The sequence below is a fragment of the Leptonychotes weddellii genome, chromosome 9 (assembly GCF_054177405.1).
Source record: "Leptonychotes weddellii isolate Sample4059 chromosome 9, ASM5417740v2, whole genome shotgun sequence".
Taxonomy (NCBI): Eukaryota; Metazoa; Chordata; class Mammalia; order Carnivora; family Phocidae; genus Leptonychotes; species Leptonychotes weddellii.
Genome location: NC_138377.1, coordinates 99,291,595 through 99,319,545, shown reverse-complemented (window position 1 = coordinate 99,319,545; position 27,951 = coordinate 99,291,595). Strand labels below are relative to the sequence as shown.

General features: G+C 51.0%; 1 protein-coding gene across 2 annotated transcripts; it reads left to right on the top strand.

Moving 5' to 3' along the window:
• Positions 1-172: 172 nt before the first annotated feature.
• On the top strand, positions 173-27,906 carry PKM (pyruvate kinase M1/2). Of its 2 annotated transcripts, XM_081831357.1 has the most exons (11): positions 173-317; positions 11,598-11,764; positions 12,345-12,436; positions 17,110-17,241; positions 17,683-17,869; positions 18,867-19,137; positions 20,866-21,016; positions 21,246-21,398; positions 24,393-24,559; positions 26,350-26,531; positions 27,165-27,906. In XM_081831357.1, exons 2-11 carry the CDS (start codon positions 11,611-11,613, stop codon positions 27,269-27,271), a joined length of 1,596 nt encoding a protein of 531 aa, XP_081687483.1. In that variant the 5' UTR covers positions 173-317; positions 11,598-11,610; the 3' UTR covers positions 27,272-27,906. The 2 variants fall into 2 exon arrangements, with proteins under 2 accessions (XP_081687483.1, XP_081687482.1); XM_081831356.1 differs by lacking the exons at positions 173-317; positions 24,393-24,559 and adding an exon at positions 23,829-23,995.
• The last annotated feature ends 45 nt before the right edge of the window (positions 27,907-27,951 follow it).

Here is a 27,951-nt window from a genome sequence, read left to right as displayed (position 1 = left end):
GTCAAAGCTACGAGTTTTATGTAACGTGTCCTTCCGCCACGGAATATAGTCCTCCCCTAAAGGGCAACCTGACGGAGGGTTCCGCACGGCGGCACTTCCTCCTGAAGGTGACTGCGCCGGGCGAGGACGCGGAGGGGCGGGGCCGGGCGAGCCGGGAGCCAGGATTGGGTGCGGGGCGGGGCGGCGGAGGGATTGCGGCGGCCGCAGCGGGGATAACCTTGGGGCTCAGGCGGCCGACTCTGGCACAGCAGCTCCGCGTCGCGAGCGTCGAGACCGTTCTGCGGCGGCAGTGCAGCTCGAGCGGGACCACGCCGGAGGTGAGCGGGGCAGAGGCTGGGCCCGGCTCCGTGCGCCCAGACAGTGCGGAATCCCGGCCGCCTGCGCACTCAGGGCACCCACACCCGGGCCGGCGCAGGCTCCCGGGCATCTTGCACCCGGTGGGGTCGGGAGAGAGGAGAAAGGCACCTCGCGCCTAGGGCCTGCTCTTCAGAGCCCCCGGACGCCCAGCTCCTGTTTCTTCCAAAGGCGCTCTCCTGCCCCAATGCTTACTCCCATTCTGGTCCCATCCTCGCCTCCTCGATCTGCTTCCATCATCCCTTACTTCCAGTAATCCCTCCTCATCGGGTGCCTTCCTCTCCTCCCTCCAGCCCCCGCTCCTCTGTTCGCCTCCTCCCGTGGCCCCTTAATACTATACCATTCCCCCTCTCCGTCTTCAACCTGGCCGTGTCCCCCTGATTCTGATGCTTTTCTTGAAACCTCTCCTCGAAACCCGTCCCCAGCTCCCTTCCCCCGTGCCGCCTCCATTCAGCGTCGTGTGCTCTTCCCGCGTCCTTGTCCCCCCTCATGCCTACCCCTTCCCCCATTCATGCTCTGGTTCCGCCCCTCCCCCCTCCATTCTGGTCACGTCCGCTCCTCCGCATCCCTCTCCTCCGCTTTCTGATTCGTTCCGCCCGGGTCCTCGCCCCTCCCCTCCGTCCTGGTCACGTCCGCCTGCATCCCCCGCCTCCCGCGTTTCTGCAGCGGGTGAGTCCTGGAGCCCCGGGCCCGCGTCCGGCGCTCACCGCCCGAATCGCAGTGGTCTGCGGATGGGCAGGGCCGGCTGCCGTGCGGCCGGGGGATGCAGCGGCGGCCGGGGACGCAGTTGGAAGATTACGTAACCCTCGGCCTTCCTGCTGCACGGGGAGGAGAGGGTGGTTGCCTCTGTGGCGCATTCCTGCTTGAGGCCGCCCCGGATTCGCTGCACTGGCCCCGAAGGGGTCGCCGGGCTCCCTCCTGCCGCGGCGGGGCTGCACGTAGCGGCCCGGGACCCGCTCCGCCCCTCCGGAGGACCAGCGCAGGCTCGCCTCTGCTTCACCTCGCTGAACATAGGCTCCCAATCGCAGAACACGGAGGTCTCGGGTGGGTGGGAGCAGGTTATAGGCAGAGTAGAAATATGTCCAGAGCTTGGCGCCACGTACCGCGTTCACTCAATAAAATCTCTGTGTGCCAAGCTGTTTTGGGGAGGGGGGATGGCTAGAAAGGTCACAGCCCGCAACATGATATGATTAGGGAACTAACATAAAAGTTACCAGTGGTAAGTGCTGCGAGGAAGGGACCGCTTCCTGTTGGGTGAGGGATTGGGGGAGAGGGGGTTGTGTGTGGAGAAAGGCCGCACAAGGTGGTTCCAATATGAAGGTTGTTTAAAAGTCCAGTCATGGAAAGGCATTCCTTGACTTTTTATCCGTGTTCTTCAAACCCAGGACATTGATCCTCTCCTGTACACATGAGTCTGATAGTTAAGGTCCAGGCATGATGGACAGAAGCATTGGGAAGTTAACAGGCTTTTAGATTCGGGTTTGACTCATGGATATACGGGAATGATGGAGGGAATTCAGCCCCAGGACCTCCGTTTCCCATTTGTGAACTGGGAGTAACATTTCCCCCGGATCGCTGAAAGGATCGCTTCCTTAATACACATACCTACATGTATATGTGGTGAATACTCTCCGCACTGCCTAATCTCTAAGTGAGATGTCCAGAAGAAATGGCTCCAGATGTATTCTTTGGTCACTGAGCACAATTACTTAAACTGTAATGGAGGTTGAGGGCTCATCTCCGTGCCATCCCCAAACACATACTCAGAGTTAATCTTGGGATTAACTATTTAGTCAGGTTTCTAAGTACCAGACATCTCCTGGAAACCAATCACTTAAGGGATCCTGGTACACAGTGTTTACAAAGTAACTAATAATGTTACCTTGCAGCTCTCCGCTCGCTACAGGGGCTCTTTGGGTCTCCCGAGGATCAGGACCTGTAGACAAAGGAAGGCAAGGAGGGCCAGAATTCCAGCAGTTGGTGTTGGGCTGTAAGAGTAGAAACAAACTTGTAACCCCCAAACTGAAATCTGCACACGCTATCCCCACCTGCTCCAGGTGGAGTTCTAGGATTTGCTCAGCCAGGTGGTAAGTGTGAGGATCGGAGGCAGGGGCAGTAGCCGCCTCTTGGTAGGACTGAGGGTGTGGCCACTCCCTGGGCTACAGAGGATATCCTAGGTCAGGACTCTTGCTCTGTGGCATTGTTAGCAAATAATTTACTCTCTTGTTGCCTGACGATGCTGTTGGGAAATGGAGTGGGGCTGTCCTGAGGGGAAGGGTATGTAACCCATCACCAGGTCTGTGGGAAGGTGGGGGGGCCTCCAGGGGGAAGATGACTCAACCTTTCAACTTCTCTGCTTTTGAGAGAATTCTCTTCGTTGGGTGAGTGGGAAACTGCATTGTGGTCTTCGCAGGTTTAAAAAGTCCCTTCTCTCCATTTAGTGAGTCAAATAGTGAAGCATGCATTTTCCCCAAGTGAAAAATGGTTTCAGTTAAGTGAAAAATGGTTGTCCAGGTGCCCCAGCTGTCTGTACTGCCCTAGGAGCTTAGGCACAGCATGGCAGAACCCTGTGCCTTGGTCATGTAGTCTGTGCACCTGCATTCCTGAGACATGGCAGCCCTGTCATGGTCATGAAAAACAACGACTGAAAGAATGTCCTTGAACTCATTCTTGAGTTACTGGACTTAAGTCAAAATAAATGGACATTAGTCTCTTCCTGTCTTAGTATAGCTGCTCTCATTTTAAGCCCTGCATTAGGAGTAAATAATTTTAGTGTTGAATTCATAGTTTAACAACAAGCATTATTGGGTCTCTAATAATTTGCCAGTGACTTGGCAAATTTGGTAGCTGGGACTCCAAACAGACCTAGCACCTCGTAGGAGTTGCTTCTGTGCCTTGAATGTTGTGACATTAAGGGGGGGTGGTTCACAGGAAAAGCCACTTTATTTCTTAAAGCTGTGTGTTTCTTAATGTTGAGGCAGTGGAAGAAATGAGGAAATGCCTTACGAGCTATAAAGCAGCTCTTAGCATTATCAGCTCACAGTACTCTGGTTCTAATTTACTTTGCTTCAGCTTGTATGAAGGCATGTCAGGATGCGTTATTTTATTTATTTATTTATTTTTAAAGATTTTATTTATTCATGAGAGAGAGAGGCAGAGGGAGAAGCAGGCTCCCAAGGAGCAGGGAGCCCGATGCGGGACTCGATCCCAGGACGCTGGGATCATGACCTGAGCCAAAGGCAGACGCTTAACCATCTGAGCCACCCAGGCGCCCCAGGATGCGTTATTTTTGCCAAGAGCTAAGACTGAGCTCAGGGTAGGGGAAAATGACTCATCTGACATTTTCTTTCTGAATCATTCTAAACGTCCACAGTCAAATCTCAGTTGACACACCACAAGGATGAGTCACCTATGTGAGCAGAGTTCTCTTGCAACCTTGTTGAGAATGTTGGGAGATACAGAAGTGATTTACTTGGGAAGAGGTCTTAGAGGAGGGGCGCCTGGCTGGCTCATTCAGTAGAGCATGCAACTCTTTTTTTTTTTTTTTTAAAGATTTTATTTATTTATTTGAGAGCGAGAATGAGAGAGAGAACATGAGAGGGGGAGGGTCAGAGGGAGAAGCAGACTCCCTGTTGAGCAGGGAGCCCGATGTGGGACTCGATCCCGGGACTCCAGGATCATGACCTGAGCCGAAGGCAGTCGCTTAACCAACTGAGCCACCCAGGCACCCCGAGCATGCAACTCTTGATTGGGGTCGTGAGTTTGAGACCCACAGAGATTACTTAAAAAAAAATTTCTTTTAAAGTCCTCTAGGACCGTGAGTCATCACTTTAAACCTCAATTCTAGGACAGCTGGGAATAGAGCTAAAGGAAAACTGTTCTTAATACTAGCACACTTTCTGGGAACTTGGATTTTTCACCAAGAGCCAGCCTTAGACTAGATAAATGAATGGCCTGATCGGGGCTTTCATTAAAGAAGCTGTTTCGGGAAAGGTGAGCGGGGCTGCCAAGCGAATGGCAGCGTGCAACATCTGGTGGGCCTTTCGGCCTCTCGGCTCGGGAGGGGAGGGTGGCAGGGCCATCAAGTGGTGCGGTGCCCCGCCCCTGCAGTGGTTTGTGCCTGTCTGCACGTAGGAGGGTGAGCCTGGCTGCAAGTACCTCCTGTGGCCTCTGAGACTTACCTCCCCCACTTCTGTCCATAGGCAAAGCTTCTGGGGAGCTCTAAGCCTCTCTTTACTGACGCCAGCAAGCTATGTTTGGAAAGTTAGGCAGGGGCCCTGATGGGGGGCAGATGCCAAGACCAGCTACGATAGTGGCAGCTTAGCTGACACAGTCTGAAAAATTCTCTAGAAAGGAGCCCATTCCTTCCAAGCCTTTGAAATCAACCTACAGCTAGTATTTATTGAATTTTAGACAACTGGTGTCTTCCCTGTTTGCAGTGATGAGTGCAAAAGAATTATGCAGTCAGTGAGTTGGTCATGGTACAGGAGACAAAACCATGGGCATTTTGGAGGAGCCCTGGGAGTTTTGATGTAGTTAGAAGTAGGGAAGTAGAGACTTTTTTTTTTTTTTTTTAAAGATTTTATTTATTTTTTTGACAGAGAGAGACATAGCGAGAGCAGGAACACAAGCAGGGGGAGTGGGAGAGGGAGAAGCAGGCTTCCCGCAGAGCAGGGAGCCCGATGCGGGGCTCGATCTCAGGACCCTGGGATCATGACCTGAGCCGAAGGCAGCCGCTTAACTGACTGAGCCACCCAGGCGCCCCTAGAGACTTTTAATATATGGTATTCCTCTTTTGTTATTACATTAGAAAGCAGATGAATAAATACCACCTATCAGGAGGGTGAACATATTAAAGCTCTGACAATATTGAATGTTGGCAGAGGTGTGAGAGGGCTAGAACTCATGTCCCTCATTAGTTGTAAATGGATATAACCACTTTAGAGAGCAATTTGGTGATATTTGGTAACATAGAAAATAAATAAACCCTGTGACTCAGGAATTCCATTTCTGGGTATATATAGCAGCTCACACTTGCACAAGGAGCCATGTACTAGGAGAGTTGTTACTGCATTGATTCATAGGGGAAAAATTGATTTAATGGGGGAAGGATGGCCAGCCAGTAAGGTAACACATAAATAAATGATCTAGTCGTGCAGTGGATCAGGATAGCAGTTCATATGAGTTAACTAGATCTACGTCCCTTAAATGTGCTGAAAAAAGCAAGATGTTTATTCGTACGGTATTCTACTTAGGGCATTTTAGAAAAACAGTATCATAGGGGTCAGCATAGATATCGATACACTTACATGGATTAGAAGGCTACAAAATTCCTGACAGTGGTTGGGTGTCAAAGTTCGGGAGGGGCTGTGGAAGGGTTGGAGGGATCTGGGGATGGAGGGAAAATAAACTATAAAATTGTAACAGGTTTTTTTTTTTTTTACGTCTAAAGGAATTCTGGCTAAAGGTTAGTGGTCAGTTCTGGGTGGTAGAAATACAGATGTTAATATTCCTTTTTTTTTTTTCTTTGTTTCAAAGTAAAACAGAATAGAAGCAGACCTGTGAAGGTCACTGTAGGAAGACCAGTCATTCGAATTAGGTCTGTTCTTGGAGAGATGGCACTGCCCTCCCTCCCTCCTCCGCCCCTCCCTCCTCCGCCTCCTCCCCTCCCCTCCCCCCCCCTTCCAGCCGTGATGCAGGGTGAGCTCCTGTGAATGCTGGACTGGAACGCCTCGTTGTGGAGCCCATCACCGGTCCTGGTTGTATGTACCTGACTTTGAAGGGCCTTGAACTACAGAGTCCCCAGTCCCTCGCTGCTTCCAGAGTATGATTATCATGCCCTAAAACACTGCCTCATTATGTTAAGCCTAGTAAGGAGGCATCCTAACACAGGACAACAAAAGCTTCTTCCAAACTTCCTCCTTTAGGCTGAAACCACTTCTCTGCTCTGAGCATCTGTGGTCAAACAAGGGCATCTGAAGGTTCTCTGATTTGGGACTTCTGCCCTGGAGCTGTGGTCCTTGGTTGGGGGGCAGGGGGAGTGGGCCCATTTTGTATCTGCTTTTGTGCCCTATTCACACTTGAGTTTGAAATAGAACCTGAGGTTCCTGCTTATAAAGTTGAAGTCCCTTAGGTTTAGCCCCAAATAAATGAAAGCAAGGGAATGTTATTTGAACCTGCGAGTGGGCTCATTTTGTTTTATGTAACCAGATAGCTAGACTTTGCTGTCTGTTGTTGAGCCTGCTGAGGGTAGAAGGGACTTCAGCTAAAAATTGCTTCTCCTCTATACCCCGTTCCGTATGCAAATGCACAATATTACTCTAGCTGTAGATCAGGACAAACAGCCGTTTGGCGCAGACCTTCCTAGGTTCTGTGGGTGGCCCGGCACCCATTTTGATCTTCTTGTCATAGTCAGATTAGGGCCAGTCTTGGGAATTCTGTTGTTCCATCATCTCTCTAGAGAGCAGGCTGGCCCGAACACCTCGTCTCTTCTGAAGATGAGGGAATTGAAAGGCCTTCATCATGCTGGCTTGGAGCCTTGGAGGTGTAGGTAGCATATTGATGACAGAGCAGGGAAGACAATTGTGGGCATCGGGTGCCATCATGATTGGGTTGCTCTGTGTGCTGAGGTCAGCATCAGAGCAGATTTGGTGCAGAGAGCCCTGGCTGGTTAGAAATTGGCGTATGCACATACAGGCTCATGGGCCAGGCTGGTTTACTAGGGCAGAATGATTTGGGCCTTTGTGGAAGAGTTGGTGGAGTGAAGTGTGAATCTGTCCCGGCACAACTTGCCAGCGACAGTAGTGGCTCTAAGAAGTGGCATGTCGTATTTTTTTATATGATCCCGCCCACTGTGGTTTCTGGAGCGTGGCCAGAGGATTGTGTCTGGCACAGAGGAAGCCCTCGTTTTAGAGAACCAGGAGCTGCTAAAGATAAGAACGGAAAGGTGGGATCGGGGACACGTGGAGCAGAGGTGTGACTACGCCTACCCCATTCCCTCAGTCTGCACTAAGCCCTCTCCTGGTGTCCCATTTCTCACAGAGGAGAAATGGCTCTGAGGAAGATTCTACTGCAGGGGCTCAGGCTCAAGAATAAGGTTCCTGTACCTGGGCCCAGCATTTGCCACCCTCAGGGGACACGCCGGGCTTCCACTGCTGGCTGGAGGTTGGCTCCGCATGTCTGTGCCTCCCGAGGAGGAGGATGCAGTAGTGAGTCAGACTGGCCCCGGCTGGGCTGCATGTCCTGGCAGGCCGCTGTCCAGACAGCGAGCACAAGGGAGGGGAGCTTTTCCCAGCGGCCCGCCCTGAGAAGCCACGGCTCTGGCTGCTGCCCTGGGGCCGGGGGAGAGTCCCAGGATGTTTGAGGAAGGACTGGAGTTAGGTGGTTGGCAGGATGGGCAGCTAGTGCTCAGGAGGAAGAGGCTTCTAGAAGACCTGGGAGATGGGCAGCAGAGCACTGACCTTTCAGCAAGGGAGGCTCCAGGGCACAGCCTGAGTCAGGAGACCAGTCGGTGACCTGGGGATGAGACCTGAGTTGTCCGGTTTGGTAGAGGTCTTGAAGGGTCTGTTGAGATCTCATAGGAGTCTGGACAAGTAAGCTTTTTTTTTTTTGATTGCTGGTGTGGAAATCCACTCAAAACGCCAAATAAATTCTCATTTGTTATTTTTTGCATTTCACAGGCTGGGGTGAGCAAAAAATCAGAGCTTGCAAAACCTCAGATTTCATTTGAGATAGTAAAATAGGGTTATTGTTTGAGTGCAGTATAATTGTATCTGCTAATGGCATCTCTTGGCTTTGGAGGCCGTCGTTCTGTACCAGAACATCCTTGTCATAAAGATTTTGCTGTGAAGCTGAGTCCAGACTAAAAACAGGAAAAGAAGTTTGCTGGATTTGTGTGTGTAACTCACAGGTTTTTGGCATAGAATTGTCCTGTGGACTATATTAACTTTTTTTTTTTCTTTGAGGTTCTGAGTGGATCAAGGTTGGCCTTCTTAAGCCAGTGGAACCATCTGGCAATGCATTTGTGATCTAGGGCCCTCATGCGTTACCTCACCTCTGCCACATTTATTTTTATTTTTTTTTAAGATTTTTTAAATTTATTTGAGAGAGAAAGAATGAGACAGAGAGCATGATGGGGGAGGGTCAGAGGGAGAAGCAGACTCCCTGCTGAGCAGGGAGCCCGATGTGGGACTCGATCCCGGGACTCCAGGATCATGACCTGAGCCGAAGGCAGTCGCTTAACCCCCTGAGCCACCTAGGCACGCCCCGCCTTTGCCACATTTAAGCAGAGCATTCCTGAAGCTTGTAGAGCAGTGGTTGATTAATGAAACTGGAGGCTTCACCTTTGTTTTAATTCCAACTTTTTTACCAGGAAACTTGTAAATATACCATTTTCAGAAGAGGTCCATTTGTGATTTTTCTTAATGCAAAGTATTTCACATCAGTAAATTTATTAGTAAAGGGAAGAACAAATTTTGCTGTAATCCTACCATCCAGATGACATGCTGTTACTATTTGTGTAGATCTGCTTCCTGTCTTTTTATTTATGTTTAATTTAGTATCCCTTCTCTCTAAAAAAACAGGAGCGACCAGGTTCTTAAATAGTATAGTGAAATGTTAGTAAACCACAGGCTTAAAGAGAACTTAGAGGGAAGATAATCTGGGTATTTGGGAGGAGATAAGCATTATAGATGAGCCAATAAGAAATTACCTGCAAATTTTCTGTGACCAGTTTCTTGGTATTTCCTTGGGAGGTATCTGTTTTTCTCTGTAACCTAGCTGAATCTCTAGGAGCAGCTACCTCTGGTTACCTGGTTATTAAGGTAATTTTTCCATTGCCACAAAGAACTTCAGTTCCACTCAGCTTCTACCTTGATCCTTGTACAGCTCTGCAGAGCAAACCTTACTCAGCTCCGAGCGGTCTTTGCGAGTGGGGCCAAGTTGCCACCCTGAGCCAAAAAAAGATCATTATGTCACCAGAAGCCCAAGCCCCGAGAACACAAGGTATGACCCAATAACCTGTGGGCCCCCCCCCAGGTCTTTGCAAGGAAACCCTCATGTCTCAGGTCTAGAGAAGAGGCAGCTGATGATTTTTGTTTTTTTGTTTTGTTTTGTTTTGTTGGCAGCTGATGATTTTTAAGAAGATTGGGGTTTGGTTGCTCTAACCCACTCATTCAGATCTTAATTTGTTGATGATAACAGTCCTCAGACAGGATGATGACTCCACTCGGAGGCCACAGTAGGCCTTTGTGTTCCAGTTGGCTGGGTGTGCCTCCTGGTGCACATCTCTTCAGTCACATTCCCTTAACAGCCAGCTGTACCTAAGCTCCGCCGTGGGCTCTGACGGCACGCGATCCCGGACCGCCCGGAACCCTGGCCACCGAGGCAGTCCCTCCAGGAATTCATAAGTTCTTCAGATTTGGGGAAGGGGAGAAGGGAGGTATAACTTTGATTTTGACCACGAGGCATTAAGGTACACTGAAAGGTCATTCGACAGACCCTGGAATACTTCCAAGTACTAGGTGCTAACAGATCTAAAAGCGAATAGGTCATGGAGGAGAGGACCTCCAAACATTTCCGATTTGGTGCCTGGTGTGTATTAGGGAATTAGGAAATGCACACTGAAAAGAACAGTGCATTTGCCACGTGGAATAGTTAGCCAGTATCTTATGTCCCATTTTTAAAGTTTTAGCTTCTGTAGCTGAAGGCTTGTAGCCACCCGTTTTCAGTAGCTGACCGGAGGTTTGCTCACAGCTGGTCACAGAGCTTCTTGGGCTTCTAATCAGAATTCTTGAAGGTACAGAGATGGGTTGAGATGCTTGCTCTACCCAAGCTACTCTAAGAGACCACAAAGTCAAGGACAGAGGACAAAGAGTAAGAGGGATATATATGGGGTGCCTTGATTTTAGAGCCCTGAGATTTAGGAGGATCTGGGATAGGGCTGAAGAGGGGCTTGTTCTGGAGCCTGGGCTGAAGCCTATAGGCTCAAGGGTTTTAGGAGTAGCCTTTGGTCGGAGAACTTGAGGAAGGGATGGCCTTGTGATGAGGAGTGTCGGGTTTCACACTCACATCCTTACCTGGTGGTTCTTCAGACATTTCCTGGAAGCTTCTTAGGTCTTTGTAATCAGCTAACTAACCGGCTGAGTGAGTTTAGTTGTCAGTCAGTAATGAAGAAAGCAAAGGTCGGGACCAGTTGTCAGGATTGTGACCTGGCCTGGTTAATTACCTGAAACAGATAGTCTCTGCAGTGTACTTGTCAGAAAGGGAATTGGGATGGTGTATCAGAAAATCAGTTGGGAAATCAGTTGGGAAAAGGATTTGGCAAAGCCATCTTGATTTCTTTGTGTTGTAACCATCCTGTGAAAGTAGCTGTAATGTTTTTAGAACCAGACCAGTGCCATTGGGGTTATCTCTGGTTTTCTGCAAATTGCTTTGCACATCCTAAAGTCCTGCTGACCAAAGTGGTTGTCGTTTTTAGGTACAGACCCCTGGGGCAAAAGATTCTGCATGTAGGGTTTTGGATCAACTTTGCTTCCTGTCCAAGGACTGGTTTTTACTATCTGTCAGCGAACTGGGACCTACTCTCCTGCCAGACTGAGTTGAGGAATGAACTTAGGTGGTGCTCCAAGTTAGTGAAAATCTAGGATTCCTGAGCTCAAAGGACTGCCTGGATGGTGGTTGTCTTTACAACCAGGAAAATCACTTTGAGTTTGGGTGGGGATTGTTAAAAAACAATGTGGATGCCCCTCCCTGTAGCAGACATTTATAGCTTTGAGATAGCTTTTCTTACAAAGATCTATATTTGCCAAGGTACTAAACGAGGAGTCAGTTCTTTATATCGCTGGTTATATCACTGGAGGATTGGTTACAACTTTCTTTGGAGGTAGCTCCTTCGGTGCCCGTGAAATGTTACTTGTAGGATTAACAGGAAAACTGTCAAGGTAGATACTAGCCCATTGTAAGGGAGGTCTGCTTACAGTGGATACTTGGGAAGTACATGCATTGGGTACGAGGTTTTAAATTGTTCTCTGAGGTCCGTTCCGCTTGCTCACGGTCACGTGAACCCTCTGCCCAACTTGAGGAACGCCCACATGGCCAGAGTGTGGCGGGGCTCCCTGTGGCTTGTGCACAGTGTGCTTATTGAGTTAATGTGTAAGCAGGAAACAGCCTCCTGTGCGGAGGGGTATATTAACCACCTGGGCTTCTCGGATTGATCACTGTCTCTTCAACTCCCCTGGATCCAGGACCTCAGCAGCCATGTCAAAGCCCCATAGCGATGTCGGCACTGCCTTCATCCAGACCCAGCAGCTGCACGCAGCCATGGCCGACACGTTCCTGGAACACATGTGCCGTCTGGACATCGACTCGCCACCCATCACGGCCCGGAACACTGGTATCATCTGTACCATCGGTGAGTGGCTGTGGCCCCCCTGTTCCCCACCTCCAAAAAAAACGGGGGCTTCATAGGACCGTGATCTTTTCTCCTGAAGAGACAGAAGAAATGTAGCAAACCTGAGTGCTGAGCGAGATGCTACACGGATTCTTTTGGGGACTAGGAAGTGGCGATAAGGAATCTGCACGCTCTGGGTTGGCTGCTAAAGGCAGAATTTAGATGGTGTCTTCCTTAATAGCACATCTTTTAGGAGCATCTCAGAAATCTAGGGAAGATCTTTTTGACATGCTCCAAGACTCTGTGGTTGGAAAACCGACCAGGCTTTGGGGAGAGTAGAGAGGGCTGGTTGAGTCTTACTTAGGCTTTCCTCGTTAGATGTAGGAGCCTATAGGAGTTGAAGGGAATAGGAAAAGTGTTCCCTTAAATCAAGAAAATGGGCAAACACAGTAACAGCCATCTATATGCTTTTGAAAGAACCTTGAGTGATTTGTAGGAGGAAAATTTAGGGGAAAAGAATATCAAGGATTCTTCAAACTTGAAAGTGTTATTCCTCCTTTGAATAATTAACACTTTGGCTTTAAAACTTTTTTTTCACTAGGCCCAGCTTCCCGATCGGTGGAGATGCTGAAGGAGATGATTAAGTCTGGAATGAATGTGGCTCGTATGAACTTCTCTCATGGAACCCACGAGGTGAGCCTCAGCTGGATGGTTTGGCCACTGGGGCAGCGTGCAGGAAATTGGGTGGCAGTGTGCTGTTCATTTAGCCACAGTGGAGCAAGCAAGAAAGAGTCTGGGGTTTATAGCCAATGCGGAGGTCGTCTTCACTGGCCTGTCCTTAATATCCTTCCCCCATCTCCTGCCATCCCAGCTGGCCAAGTCTCCTTACGTGGAGATGATCTTTGGTTATTGGCCATGGTTTTCCCACACACCTGTGCTGACAAAAGTGTGCAAGGGTTGGGATGCCTGGCTGGCTCCGGCAGAGGAGCATGCAACTCTCAATCTCAGGGTTGGGGCTTTGGGTCCATGTTGGGTGTAGAGATGGCTGGGAAAATAAATAAACTTAACAAAGTGTGAAAGGGTCTACTGGAGAACCCACAGTGCTTGCCACCTCCTACCCCTGGGTCTCCATAACAGTTCCTATTGCAGAGATGAACCAAAAGGTCACCCTGCAGGTGGATTTCTGGCCTAGTTTAGACCCACGATAACTGAGCAAGTCCAGGAGAGGAGTTTCTACCATTGCAAGTTAAGTACTGAGTCTAATGCACCAACCCTGCTTCATCAGTATTGTGTTCCTGGCCTATCTCTTCCCAGGGGTCCTGGTACATTAAAACCAAGTCAGCACACTTCCCCAGCAGCCTGGTAGGAGTGTATTTGTGCTGAGGCTGTGTAGGAGCTGACTTGCCCTGTGGATGGAGGCCTTACCCAGGGACCAGGTGGCAACTCCTGGGACATGCTCCATCCCTGCTCCTGTTCCCAAACTCATTCAGAGGGAGGAGTGGAGGTTCCTTGAGGGACGGTTCCTTTTAAAACCCATCAGGCTCCATCATAAGCTGTGGGATTTCATACTGGCATTGATACAGAAGAAATGGATGAGCCAGACTTTCCCCTGTCTTGACTTCTGATACTTCCTGTTCGGAATAAAGAAAATGCTACCCTGTAAGGACAGGTGGTGAGGGGTTGCCCTCTGGCATCTGGAAACTGGTGTTAAGTTTAGACTAAAAATAAAGCCTCAGGAAGTACAGTCCAAAAAGTTAATTTCTCCTTCTGGAAATGTGAGACTCTCCATCGTGGGTTCCCTAACCTGTGTTTCATAAACAGTTTATGGCCTGGCAGGCGGCCAGCCTCCAAACGTCATGGGGGCCTGACCAGGTTCAGAGGAACTGTGCTCAGGTGGTACTTCAGGCAGCTTAAGACACATCCGTGCTGGCATTCTGTAATTTTCCAAAGTCGGGGGCCTTGGCGGGAGTCCCCAGGAATTCTTGCAAGTGTTAGCTTAGCCCAAAGAGAGAGCTAAAGATACCAGTGGGGATCGGTTCGCCATTGATCCCTGCTGCTGGACCGTGCCAAGGTCTCCTGTGTGCAGCAGAAGAAGCAGAAATAGATTTGAAGAAGTCGACCCTTAACTAGGCTTGATGGCCTCTTCCATCCAATCCAGTAAACTAACACCGCCACAGCTCCGAAATGGCAAGGCCATGGGGTGTCTGCTGCACCTGCCCTGGGTGGGGGGGGGGCGGCCTGGCCCAAGGATTTGGGTGTTTTTAGACTACAAGAGGCGTTTGGAGATATTCTCTGCTTTAATTCTTACTCCCAGATTAGATTTGGGATTTAAAATACAAACACACACTCAAGTCCCTCTTGTGGGTTTGGGGTTTTTGACCAGGATAAGGTTGTCTCTGGGATCAGGGGTTTGGAAACTCATCTTCGTAGGCACCTTTGACTAGTGGCTGCAACATGCTTTCCCAGCTCTTGACAATTTTTATTTTATTTTTTATTCTTTATTTTTTTTTAAATGTTTTCCCTTTTTTAATTTTTTTAAATTTTTTTTAAAGATTTTATTTATTTATTTGAGGGAGAGAATGAGGGAGAGCACATGAGAGGGGGGAGGGTCAGAGGGAGAAGCAGACTCCCTGCTGAGCAGGGAGCCCAATGCGGGACTCGATCCCGGGACTCCAGGATCATGACCTGAGCCGAAGGCAGTTGTTTAACCAACTGAGCCACCCAGGCGCCCCTCTTGACAATTTTTAAATGCTCTTCTAAGCAGAGCATTGAAATTGTTCTCTCTCGCTGACTCTGACAGAGGGACATCTGTCTGCATCTGCTCTTTTCTTGCAGCTTTGTCGGCCGCGGTGCCCCTGCCCCATTGGGCAGTTCAGGTGCACAAGATGTTTTCTTACTGAACATGTGGCCCCAGAGATACTGACTTTGAAACGACCTAAATTTAGAACCTTCCACAAGGACAGTATTGATTGATGGAATTCTTTACCACTTGGTAGCATCCAACAAAACCACAGCCATAGCGGGAGACTGTAGTACACCTCCCAGAAATGTCCCCAAAGATGCCAGTAGAGAGGATTTGAATAATGTAAGACCTAATAATCTCATTGGTGTGTGTACAGTAGATTTTATGTCCTCCAAGAACAAAAACACGTGTTTATTTAAAATGCTTATGATTATAAAATTTATTAGGCCACCAAAAACCCTCAAGTTCCATAAAATGGAAATTATAGAGACCATATTCTCAGGCTTTTTTTTTTTTTTTAATGGAAATTTTAAGTCTAACCGTCATCAAGAAAACTTAAAGGGGCATGGGCGCCCGGGTGGCTCAGTGGGTTAAGCATTCGACTCTTGATTCTAGCTCAGGTCATGATCTCAGGGTTGTGCTGAGTGTGGAGCCTGCTTAGGATTCTCTCGCTCTCCCTCTCCCTCTCCCTCTGTCCCACCCCCCACCCCAAAAAGAGAAAAAGGAAAAAAGAAAACTTACAGACTTAAATGTACTTACCGGAAAGCAAAAGTCTTAATGAAAGTAAATGAAACACTTAACTCAAATACTAGGAACCAAATAACCTAAAAGGGATGAAGGAAAAGCATTGATTTAAAAGCATAACTTGATGAAATAGAAAATAAATTTGACAAACCAAAAAATCCCTGTAAAACAGAAACTTTCAGAAAGCCTGGTCAAGAATGAGGATGCACCAAAAAAGAGACTATGAAAAGGGAGTATTTCCCATATGTTCGAAGAGAGTTTGAAAGTCATAAAAAGACTTCTACTTTACTTTCTAGAAGTTGAGATGAAGTTGATTATCTTCCAAGAAAAGGTAGTGTCCAAGAAGTAGAAAGTATAAATAGATTAACAGCCTGAAGAAATTGAAAAGGTGACTAGCTTCATTCAGAGCACCAGGCCTGGAGAACTTGGATGGCTTACTTCTGCCTCCCCTTGAAGGAGTGGTTAGCTTACGTCCTTTGTCATGCTGTTCCAGGGCCTAAAGAAGTACAGAAGGCTTCCCAGTATGTTCGTTGAAGCCAGCACACCCTGGTAGTGAGATGAGACAAGAACAGTACCGCAACCAGGCAGGTTAGCGCGCAGGCCGTCATTTAGAGAGAAGCAGACAGGAAAGGTAAAATTCAGCAGTCCACATCCAGCCATCTACTAAAAGAATTTCCTGCCCCGTGACCACGTAAATTTTACTCTAGGAACACAAAGTCCACATTGGGATGAAATCTAGAGTGGCCAGTAGGAGATGATGGTGATATTAGTTGCTCACCTCTGCTCTAAGGACTTCGTGGATTCTTTTACCCCTCACATGAGCTCTGAGGAAAAGGCATTTGACAATGTGAAACACCCATTCCTTCAAAAAAAAAATTATCTCTATATTCTAGTTTATATTATTTTATTGCGAGCCAGTAATAGAAATAGTCATAACTCAGAGTAGGGACCTCTGCCCCCAGAAAACAAGCCAGCGGTCCTCACTAGAGACCATACTAGAAGCTGAAGATTCTCAGATCCACGTTTCAGGCAGCACAGTCCTTGGAGGGTAGACTCTGGTTCCAGCTCCCCTCCAGCTGCCTCGACGGTGCTGCTCTCCTGGACAGGCTAAAGGACAGGGCCCGCAAAGTGCTGAGCTGGGTGCCTCTGTGATCAGCAGCGTCCTGTTGGTTACACTAAGAACTCTTAACGTCTTGGCTCTGAGTCCCTTTTTTTGGTCAGACAGTCGTGGCAACTGGGAAAAGAGCAAGGGATTAGGAAAAAGATGGAAGTCAGGGCAGTTGGTTTGGAGAGAGGCATATCCTCACGCTCCCCTCGGCCACTCCAAAACGTGATTGTGAAAACCAGGTCTGTGGGACCTAAGCAATGGCTTTTTTAGCTTGGGCCGTTGTAAGCTTAAGTAAATAACTCTGGAGTTTGATTTGTCGTTGGGATCAATAGAGGAGAAGCTCAGAATTGCCAAATCTATCAGAATCTGACCGTGATTGCCAGACCAGTGTGACCCACACCTGAGGGCCAGGGCTTTTACTCCAGTTGTCTGCTGTATTTGCCGAGGGAGTGTGATGGGTCCTAGGGAACACAAAGGAGACAAGCTTTTTACGTTGAGACGTGTTTACGCCATCTCTGTAGTTGGTTATGGTGGCAGTATTCTAAAGTTACTAAGATTGGCTCTAGAGTGAGTGAGTGCTGTAGAAGAAGGGGGTAGAAGCCAAAGAGATTGAAATGATCAGATAGAGGGTGCTCGGTGACTAGCTGACCCTGATGCTAGACACAGCAGGTGGTCTAGAACATCACAGGCCTTTCCTGAGGGATCCGCCTCAGCTCTGGCGCTGGATCCTTGTGTGGGAGCACCCGTGTCATCTTCCTTCCTTTCCCTCAGTACCATGCAGAGACCATCAAGAACGTGCGCACAGCCACGGAGAGCTTTGCTTCCGACCCCATTCTCTACCGGCCGGTTGCTGTGGCCCTGGACACCAAAGGACCCGAGATCCGAACCGGGCTCATCAAGGGCGTGAGTATCACGGGGAGGAGCGAGAGGGAGGGCACAGGGGGCAGCGGGCTCCAGAGAGCCATCCTCTGCAGTCCATGCCCTGCTCAGAGGCTGTGTTCCTCAGGGTTCAGGTCTAGATCGAGACGTGAGAGTTCTGTTCATCACGTTCCATCAAAAAGGTTGATTTGGTGTACTTTGCTAAGACGTGATAGAGTGAGGGACTTTTTACTCTAAAAACCTACTTCCCAAGTCTGTCTGCGTCGCTTTTCCCCCTATCATTTACGTAGAGTGACTAAAACATTGTAGGTTTTCCTTGGGTGACTTCCTTGAGGTAAGTTCGAGAATATGATCATTGATTTGCAAAGCCAGAGGCTTTATTGTTACTTCTGGTGGAGATTTGAGCATTTTTCCTTGGAGGGAAGAGCTTTTCTTTGGACTCACGGCTTACTCTCTGGTCTATAGAGCGGCACTGCGGAGGTAGAGCTGAAGAAAGGGGCCACGCTCAAGATCACTCTGGACAATGCCTACATGGACAAATGTGATGAGAATATCCTGTGGCTGGACTACAAGAACATCTGCAAGGTGGTGGAAGTGGGCAGCAAGATCTACGTGGATGATGGGCTTATTTCTCTGCAGGTGAAGCAGAAAGGTAGGTACAGGAGGCGGTATCTCATTCTCTAGAACCATCTCTAAATTTCCCTTGACCCAAGGACAATGGGAAGTTTGTTTGGCTGACAGCAAGGTGAAGTCTGTTTATTCTCAGGAATTCCTTTTCTGATTCCTTGTCTTTTATTTTTTATTATTTTTTTAAGATTTTATATATTGGACAGAGAGAGACACAGCGAGAGAGGGAACACAAGCAGGGGGAGTGGGAGAGGGAGAAGCATGTTTCCCGCCGAGCAGGGAGCCCGATGCGGGACTCGATCCCAGGGCCCCGGGATCAGGACCTGAGCCGAAGGCAGACACTTAATGACTGAGCCACCCAGGCGCCCCTGATTCCTTGTCCTTTAAAACAGACTTCAGGGGGCGCCTGGGTGGCGCAGTCGTTAAGCGTCTGCCTTCGGCTCAGGTCCTGATCCCGGGGTCCTGGGATCGAGCCCCGCATCGGGCTCCCTGCTCCGCGGGAAGCCTGCTTCTCCCTCTCCCTCTCCCCCTGCTTGTGATCCTGCTCTCACTGTGTCTCTCTTTGTCAAATAAATAAATAAAATCTTTTAAAAAAAAATAAATAAAACAGACTTCAGTCCAACTTTATCGCATGCTCGGGGAGCATATGAAAAGATTTCTTTTTTTATCCATCCTCACTGTTTCTGCCTTTCTGCTTTCCTTCCTCCATCCCTCAGTGTGATAGGTGCAGGAATACCTGGGAATGATAGCTAATATCTAAGCATTTTACGTGGTAACTTGTTTAAATTTTAAAACAACCTCGTGAGCCGGTATTATCCTGATTTAACAGGTGGGGAAACAGGCACAGATAGGTTAGTCGACTTGCCCAAGATTATACAGTTAGTGAGCTGGGATCAGAATTCTGGACATACGACTCCAGTGCCCACAATGTGCCTCATTCCAGTTCACTCTACCGGGGGACCCTGCTTCCGGTTGGACATTGTGCCCTCATTGCTCCCTCCCCCACCCCCAATTTCGGACAGGTGCTGACTTCCTGGTGACGGAGGTGGAGAACGGTGGCTCCTTGGGGAGCAAGAAGGGTGTGAACCTCCCCGGGGCTGCTGTGGACTTGCCTGCTGTGTCGGAAAAGGACATCCAGGATCTGAAATTTGGGGTAGAACAGGATGTAGATATGGTGTTTGCATCTTTCATCCGCAAGGCCTCAGATGTCCATGAAGTCAGGAAGGTCCTGGGAGAGAAAGGGAAGAACATCAAGATAATCAGCAAAATTGAGAATCATGAGGGAGTTCGGAGGTGAGTGCCCCTCTCTGTCCCCTGCTTCCATCAGCCCCGGCCTCGCTTTCCAAAAAGCAGACCGTATCCCGTGAATACCCAGTTCCCAAACCTGGCGACCTGCCCATCCGAATACAAACTCCCTAGTTGAGGCCAGACCCACTGAGTCCAAATATCTGAAGAAGGGGAGTGGAAGGCATTGGTATTTTTATTTATTTATTTCATTTTATTTTTGTTTTTTAAAGATTTTATTTATTTGACAGAGAGTGAGAGCGGGAACACAAGCAGGGGGAGTGGGAGAGGGAGAAGCAGGCTCCCCGCCGAGCAGGGTTCCCGATGTGGGGCTTGATCCCAGGGACCCTGGGATCCTGACCTGAGCCGAAGGCAGATGCTTAACGACTGGGCCACCCAGGCGCCCCTTGTTTTTGTTTTGTTTTGTTTTAAAGTTTATTTAAGTAATCTTTACACCTGATTTGGGGCTCGAACCTGTGACCCTGAGACCAAGAGTTGCACGTTCTTCCAACTGAGCCAGCCAGGGCCCCAAGGCATTGGTATTTAAAAAAAACCAAACCAAAACAAAACAAAACAAAAACAACATATATATTTTCCCAGGTGATTGGCATGCTGATGCTCCCCAGTGGTGATTGACATTGTTCCATAGGCCCAGGGACCAATGTTGGAGTGGACGGGGTCACTGCTTACAGGATCATGCTGTCCTCCTGATCAGGAGTGCTACTTTGTTCGAACAAAGGGACATTGCCCCCCAAACCCCGCCTCCACCACCATTTTTCCCAATGGAAGGAAGATGGCAGGCTCTTAGGAAGGGGTGGCTCTTTTGGCCCCTCACTTGGGAGATCTGGGGAAGCTCCTGGTGTCCTTGTCTTCACGTACAAAGCCGCTGGCCTGATGACTCGGCTGGCTCTGGCATGTGATCAGCTTCCTGGAGGAAAGCATGTACCTCCTCCGCTGTGCCTGGGCCCACCCAGCTCCACTTCACCACCTCCCCAGTGTCCCCAGGTAGAGCCAATGAGTACGGCCAGCTAGCTGACATCTCTTCCTCTTCAGCTCCCTACTAGGAGCATAAGTCAGCACAGCTAAAACTCTAGACCTACTTGTGTGATTTAGGCGCGTACTTGGGGAGGGCAGGAGGAGCGGCCCTGCCCAGTGTTTGACCTTGCCATTCCTAGCTCTGTGTAGATGTCCTTTGTACCAGGCAACATGGAGTCCCTCTCCTGCTGTCCTGATAAACCAGGGGTGCCTGCTGACCTTGGCCGCAGGCCAGGCAAAGCCACATGTCCTCTTGCCTTCATCAGGTGGGAGGGGGCTGCCTCAAGGAGCAGCCCTCAAGCGTCCTTGGCTGGAAGGCCACGGACCTCTGTGTCAGGAGTGTTCAGCTGGCCCTGTGTTCTCTGTCTGCTTGGAAGTGCTGGCTGGGGTGCCGATGGTAGAGAGATGCCTCAAGAGGGGCCTCCTGAGCTGCAGATGGGAAGGAAGAAACCTTGTCCTCTCCCCGGCCCCTTCAGTGAAGTCCCCATCCTAGCGCTAAAGAAGGTCAGCAAGCAGAACCGTTAGCCCGCCTTGGGAGATGAAGGTAGCTGGAACACCCCGTCACCTGCACACCCAGGAGGAGGTCATGGACGGCTGTCCTGGCGAAGGGCTGCTAAGTCAGAGAATGCAGGAGAACCTCCTGAGCATCACTGCACTTGCGGCCTTGTTCCATAGAGCCTCTCTTTCTACCCCCTCTGGCAGGTTTGATGAGATCCTGGAAGCCAGTGATGGCATCATGGTGGCTCGTGGTGATCTAGGCATTGAGATTCCCGCAGAGAAAGTCTTCCTTGCTCAGAAGATGATGATTGGGCGGTGCAACCGAGCCGGGAAGCCTGTCATCTGTGCGACGCAGGCATGTGCCTCTCCCCATGCTCACATGCTCGTGGGGGGAGGAGGGCGGCTGGTCTCTTCCCAGCATCCCCCCCCCCCCACCTCTCAAACACGCACACCCGCCCTTCCCCTCATGCATGTACACAAAGCCATACTCTGTGCACAGACACGCTCCCCAGGGAGTCAGGGTGTAGTCCTTCCTCTCTGAAGATGGCCCTGGCCACATCTCACTGTGCTCTGTCCCCTCCCAGATGCTGGAGAGCATGATCAAGAAGCCCCGTCCCACCCGGGCTGAGGGCAGCGATGTGGCCAATGCAGTCTTGGATGGAGCCGACTGCATCATGCTGTCTGGAGAGACAGCCAAAGGGGACTACCCGCTCGAGGCGGTTCGTATGCAGCACCTGGTGAGTTCTCGGGCCTCCCCATGTCCGCGGGTCGCGGGCCGGGCCGGCGGGGAGGCAAGCTTCTGGACAGAGCGACTCCTTTTGGGCTGCTGCGCCCACAACCTTTTATGATCCTCTGAGTCACAACAGGAGTGAGGAAGTGTGTGCTGGGGGGAGAGGAGTGTCTTGGTTTTTTTTCTCTTCTGCCTTCCCTGCCCACATTCCCTCCTGTTTCCTCCGGTTCTGGAGGTATCCTCCTTCATCCGTCATAACACAGTCACTTCTGGCTTCAAGGCTGTGAATCCCTTCCTCCGGACAGCCCAGAGGACCTGAGTACCTCTGCCCTGTTCTGGGAAAGGCCCTGGGCTCCTCCCAGCCAACCTGTTTGGCTTTTGTTTGATTCCCCACCTGTCCCACATCAGCTGCCTCCCCCGGGGGCACCTAGGCCTGCTCCAGAAGCTGTTGCGTGCCCTGAGGCGACTTAGCTGGCCTTGCATGGCACGGGCAGCGGGGGCCTGCTTTGCTGAGCTGTTGCACTCGCCTCCGGCTGAAAGGTGGGGTTTTAGTGACTGGCAGTAAGTCCACAAGTCGGGACAGGTGGAGAGAGTGAGCCTGTTGGGCATGGCGTGAGAGCATCTAGAAGGGTCCGTGGCCACGTCCCACTGCCTGGCTCCTTCTCAGCTCCCTGGCCCTGTCTGGTCCTGCTCTAGACTCACTGAAGAGTTAACCCAGGGTTCAGTTACCAGGGCTCCTGAGGCCTGGGAGACGGAGTGCTGCAAATTCACTTTCTTAAAATAGTTCAGTGTCAGTGCTTCTAACGTGTGTGAGCTCAGCAGACTCGCCTAGGATCCTGAAGTGGTTTTTCTTTGACCCTCCAATTCTTTTCCCATCAGCAAAGGATCCCTGTGCCCTTTGTGTGACGCCCCCTCCCCTGCACTCCCCCAAATGTAAACACCCCCCCCAACAAAGATCTCTTCCTTTCCTCCTTCCCTTTCTGTGTGTCCAGTTATTAGGCTGTGTAGATTGTTGTAATCTTTGTACCCTCTACGTGGTAGATGTCACCACAACTTACAGAGGAGGATTACGTGGTGATAAAGCCTCAGTTTGAACCCAGATCTGCTGGCTCCAGAGCCACTGTTCTGTAACAAAGTGCTTTGTCTAGCGGGAGATGAGGCTGGGTCTCCAGCAGGGGCCTGTACTAAGAATCATGCTCTGGCCTCTGAACTCCTGTTGTTTTTTCCATACCCCAGTCTTTCCTCTGAACAGACACCTTAGAGAGAACGACAGGGCTTGGATGGCCCTGCTCAGAAGATAAGTGATGGGCTCTGGGCTAGGCAGTGCAGGCCTCTCCTTTCCACGTCCCCAGTTAACACTGGCCAAGAGCTTCCTTTAATCATTCACTGCTTTCTTTTGTGTCTAACTGAGGCAATTAACCACCCATGACTAAGGGCTAGGCAGCATCAGGTATGGTTCTATTTCCTGTTCATGTCTCCTATCCTTTGGACTGCATGCCCTCCCTTAGAGAAAGAAAACCTTTAACCTAGTAAATCCTGCCATGTACCTGCTTCTACTGTCAAGTTAATGAGATGTTCTTACTGATTCTCCTCGCACCCCTCATCCTCTAAGATGCATTACAATGTTCTGAAGCTTACGTTTTCTTTCTAATCCTTGATGTTACCTGAGCAGGTGGTCTGTGAATAACTGAATGGCTTTCTCATGACTGTGGTAATCCTTACATTTTTAATCAAATGTCCTGTTAACACTCACCTGTGTGCTTCCACAGGCATCTGTCCCTTCACATGGCTGTTCCGTGTGCCCCTCACCAATCTGCCATTTTCCCCCCCTTTGTGCTTGGACCACGGTTAAGCTGTGTGGCTTTGGCTTCGTCTGACCCCGGCTTTCCGGCGCTGTTCAGCGCGTTCCCGTGGCCAGCCACTGGAAAGGCTGGCAGCAGTCCTGTGCTTGCAGCCAAGCAAGTGTCCCGCGTGTGCCTGGAAGCCAGGCGCTGAGCCCTGCGGTGACCAGACAGCCATGTGAGGAGGGAGGGCCTGTTCCTTCCTGTGAGCTGTGGAATGAGGCAGCATGGTCGGGTCCTGCCAGGGAGTGGCGTGGGTCCAGCCTGGGCGTGTTTCTGTGCCGAGGTTCTAGAGCCTGCCGCCGTGTCATCTCCCTCCACCCCTACCCCCAATCAAAAAGTCCTTCCAGAATGGAAGAACCAATTTTCCCTCTGTGGGAGGGGAAGCAGTAGCAGTCGATGCTGGAAATTCTCCTCCCATCCCTGAGCCTTGGGCTTTCCTCACGCTGCCTCTTTGCATCTGCATGAAGGACAGATTTAGCCAATTAACCTAAGTTTACCTTCCTCTGATTAATTCCCCCTTCTGTCTTTCCATGTGTTGTCTCTCTTGTTTTTTCCCTCCTCCTTGCCTCTCCTCCCCCCTCTAAACCTTACAGATAGCTCGTGAGGCTGAGGCAGCCATGTTCCACCGCAAGCTGTTTGAAGAACTTGTGCGAGGCTCAAGCCACTCCACAGACCTCATGGAAGCCATGGCCATGGGCAGCGTGGAGGCTTCTTATAAGTGTTTAGCAGCAGCTTTGATAGTTCTGACGGAGTCTGGCAGGTAGGGCCCCAAGGGCAGATAACTCCGCAGGATAACCAGCCTCTTGCTCCAGCTGATCTAGAAGGCAGCTAGGGCCCTGCAGCTGCGGCCTGGGCTCCAATCCTCTTCTCATCTGCAGGAAGCCAGCCAGGGAGGTCAGGGCAGGGCAGGACCAAAAGGGCCTTTGGCTCGGTAGGCGCAGTGGATGTCACTGGCCGCTGGTGAAGGGCTTGTTCCTGTGAGTCTGGATCTTGCTCAGCTCAGCACCTTCGGTGGTTGGCCTTTTCTTGGCCTCACATCCAGGGACATGTTCCTCACCAGCTGTCTGGGCGATCCTTCCCCCCCCCTCCCCTGTGACGCGGCTCTGACAAAGCTCTGTCCCCCTCCTGTCCCTCTGGACGGATATCGCCCCCCCTAGATTGCCCGTGAGGCAGAGGCCGCCATCTACCACTTGCAATTATTTGAGGAACTCCGCCGCCTGGCGCCCATTACCAACGACCCCACAGAAGCCGCCGCCGTGGGCGCCGTGGAGGCCTCCTTCAAGTGCTGCAGTGGGGCCATAATCGTCCTCACCAAGTCTGGCAGGTAGGAGGTGGCGGCGGCTCCCCGGGGATGCCCTGCTCCGGGGCACCTTCCTTGGGCGTCCTGAGAGCGGTGCATTGGACGGGGCTCGGACGGCGCTGAGCCCGGGTAAGACCCCTCTGCCTGCCCCTGGGCCCGGAGGACTCCAGACAGCATCCGCCAGTGGTGTCAGAGCATTTGCATCCAAAGCGAGTTTACATCCTCAAGATAAACTAGAGAATTACAGAACTACAGATAGACTGACTACAGATGCTTATTTGATTATTTACAAGCTAATCTTTTAAAAAAGTAAAAGGTGGCCAGTTTTGTTCATTCCAGCTACCATGTGCTCTTTAAAAGTTCCGTTTGGAAAATCAGTGCTGTCCACCGACAGGCTGTTTGGTTGGTGCACCTGTCCCTGCCTGTCTTTGAGCCCCAAAGGCAAGTGGGTTGAGGACCAGGAAAGGTCACCATGTTGTCTCGCGGGCACTCTGGTGCCGTGCAACCAAGCTGAGGCCTGTGCTTGGCCTTAGACTTAGACTCGGGATCTCTTCCTAGTCCGGCCATGGAGTTAGCCTCTGTCACTGCCCCTGTCTGGGAGTGTGCTCCTCATCCCTGCCCCAGGGCCACAGGGGATTCCTAGAAGGGAAGGGTAGAGGGGGATCAGGCCAACCGGCCCCGTGCACCAAGGAGCGGCTAGTGGGGCTGCCTGTAGGACCAGGGCATGAGATCTGTGCAGATTGCTGCAGCAGAGGGCTCGGGATAAACAGCTCCCGCCATCAGAGTTGACCTTTGTGGAAAGGTCCAGCCTTTGCTATTTGGCTATTTTTAGCTCCAGTCTGCTGGAATTTCACTGTCGCAAGTCCCGACTTCACCAGTTGCTTCCCTCTGAAAGCCTTGTATGGGGCCAGGCCTTTAACGGGGCATTCTCTGCTGTGCTGTGGCTTAAGTTTCCCTGACACCTGTTGAGTGTCCTTAGAGCTTGCCTTCTCAGGCCCAGGGCCTCCTGCAAGCAAGCCCCTCCCCAACTCCCCAGACACATCTACAACCAGAAGGGTAGTGTCTGTGTTCAAGGAAGCGTCTGGTGCTGGGGCTCCAAGGGGCCCCCTACCCTCCAGAGGGGCCTTCACAGGCAGAGCCTCCCACACTAACCTTCCCATCTCCTGGTCTTTCCTCCTGGGTAACGCCCAGATTTCGAAGCCTTGCTCAGAAATACTCAGGTTTGGCTCTCGAGCCCAGTTGCTGGGACTGCTTCAGGGACATTGGGGGCCCTGTGGGCTCGGGAGAGGGCACAGCAGGAGAGAAGGCTTGCGTTGTAGATTCCCGGGGGGGCTGGTGGGCCGTGCTCCTGTTCTTCGCAGATGTCAAGAGTCAGGTGCTATTCCCATGCTGCTTGGCTTGTCGCTGTTGCTGGCAGCCAGAGGAATGGGCGCTGGTGAGATTGGGCAGGGCTGTGTCTGTGCCAGGATGGAAAAGTTCAGAGGAGGGGGTTCTGCCAACTATGGGCCATGTTGGGTGAATAGGTGAGACTGACCATGCTGGGTCGGTATGGGATCCTGGGGCCCTGGGCTGTGAGGAGGGGAGGAAGGCAGTTGGGTAGCGTGGCATAAGAAGAGTCGTCTTCTATTCCTTGGAAGGTAGAGGATGAGGGGCTGCCCCGGCATCGGGAGCACATGCTAAAATGGCCAGGGTCTCATGCTGGCAGAGTGAGTTGGATTAGAGGGTGAGCTGGTGCTGAAGGCCCTGCGGGGTGTCCTGGGAGGCTCTGGAACACTGTTTAATGGTCTCCTCTGCCGTCCATCATCCCATCTCAGGTCTGCTCACCAGGTGTCTAGATACCGCCCCCGCGCCCCCATCATTGCTGTGACCCGGAATCACCAGACTGCTCGCCAGGCCCACCTGTACCGCGGCATCTTTCCTGTGGTGTGTAAGGACCCAGTGCAGGAAGCCTGGGCTGAGGACGTGGACCTCCGGGTGAACTTGGCCATGAATGTTGGTGCGTGGCTGGGAGCAAGGGCTAGAGCCTGGAGGGGTGGGAACAGTGCTTGAGCACTGGTCTCCCTAGGATCCTCTAGAAAGGGGGACACACTGACCTTAGGCTGTGCAGGAGTCCTAGCCGACATTCTTGGGAATGTTCTCTGAATCCTCCTTCCCATTCCCTGAAGTTCTGGGCTGAGCTGCCCACTTCTCTCCTGTCTTCCAGTTTGGAGCTCAAAGCAAAGGATCCTGGATAGTCCGTTCTTGGGCATCTGCTCATTACTGAGGGTTAAAAAAAAAAAATTAGCCATAGCTTCTACGCCGTGGGGTGCCATACACACAGATTATGTACTGGTGGCCTTTGTCCCTGATAAAGTAGGATGTCAGTGGATGAGAGGAAGTACTCTACCCTCTAGAGTGTAAAATGAATGATGTCCAAAGGTCCCTGGCAACTCTGCCATTTGATTGATCAGGAAGTACCAGGGCGAGGCCTCCCTCTTCCCGGTTGCCTGGGCTGGGAGGCTTGCGCCACCTTGTGGTGTAAGGAAGTAATGGTCCGTCAGCCCTGCTTGCTACCTCCCGCGGGCAGTGGGCTAGGTGTGCGCCTGCCTGGCTCGGCTTTTACTCACCAGCCTTTCTTCTCTTCTTTCAGGCAAGGCCCGAGGGTTCTTCAAGAAGGGCGATGTGGTCATTGTGCTGACTGGGTGGCGCCCTGGCTCCGGCTTCACCAACACCATGCGTGTCGTGCCTGTGCCGTGATGGGCCCCAGAGCCCCTCCTCCAGCCCCTGTCCCGTCCCCGTTCCCCAACCCATCCATTAGGCCAGCAATGCTTGTAGTGCTCACTTGGGGGCTGTCACGTGGCACTGGTGGGCTGGGATGCCAGGGAAGATTCATGCCTCTGTAAAACATGACTGTTTTTTAGGACCCTGTTCGGGTGAGGTGACCCAGAGCTGGGTTGCACATCATGTGACCTCACCCAAGCAAGGGACGAAGAAAGGCTGCAGGACTGGAAGCCCCAGAGCTTAACGTGGAGGGCAACAGTTCCTGCTTATCCTCCTTTGCGTACTGCATTCGGTACCTATGGAAAACGGGCACCAGAGAACTCCCAACCCTGGCCTGCGGTCAAGAGACCGCCAGCAAGAGTAGCAGCATAGGGCACGGTTCCACTTTAAGGAGACTGGCTCAGGCCCTCACTTGCTTCTCCACCCCCCTCAGTCTCCCCCACTCCCACCTTGTGTGCGTTGTGCACTTCTGTTCCTACACTCAGCTGTCGCTGCAGGCAAACACTCCACCCTCCGCCCTCCACCCCCCCCTTTCCCCACTGCTGCAGCCGCCCCCAGGCCTGTTGCTATAGAGCCTACCTGTGTGTCAATAAACAGCTGAAGCACCCGTTTCCTCGCTTTTCTGAGGCTTTTCTGATGGGAGGGGTGAATCGTAC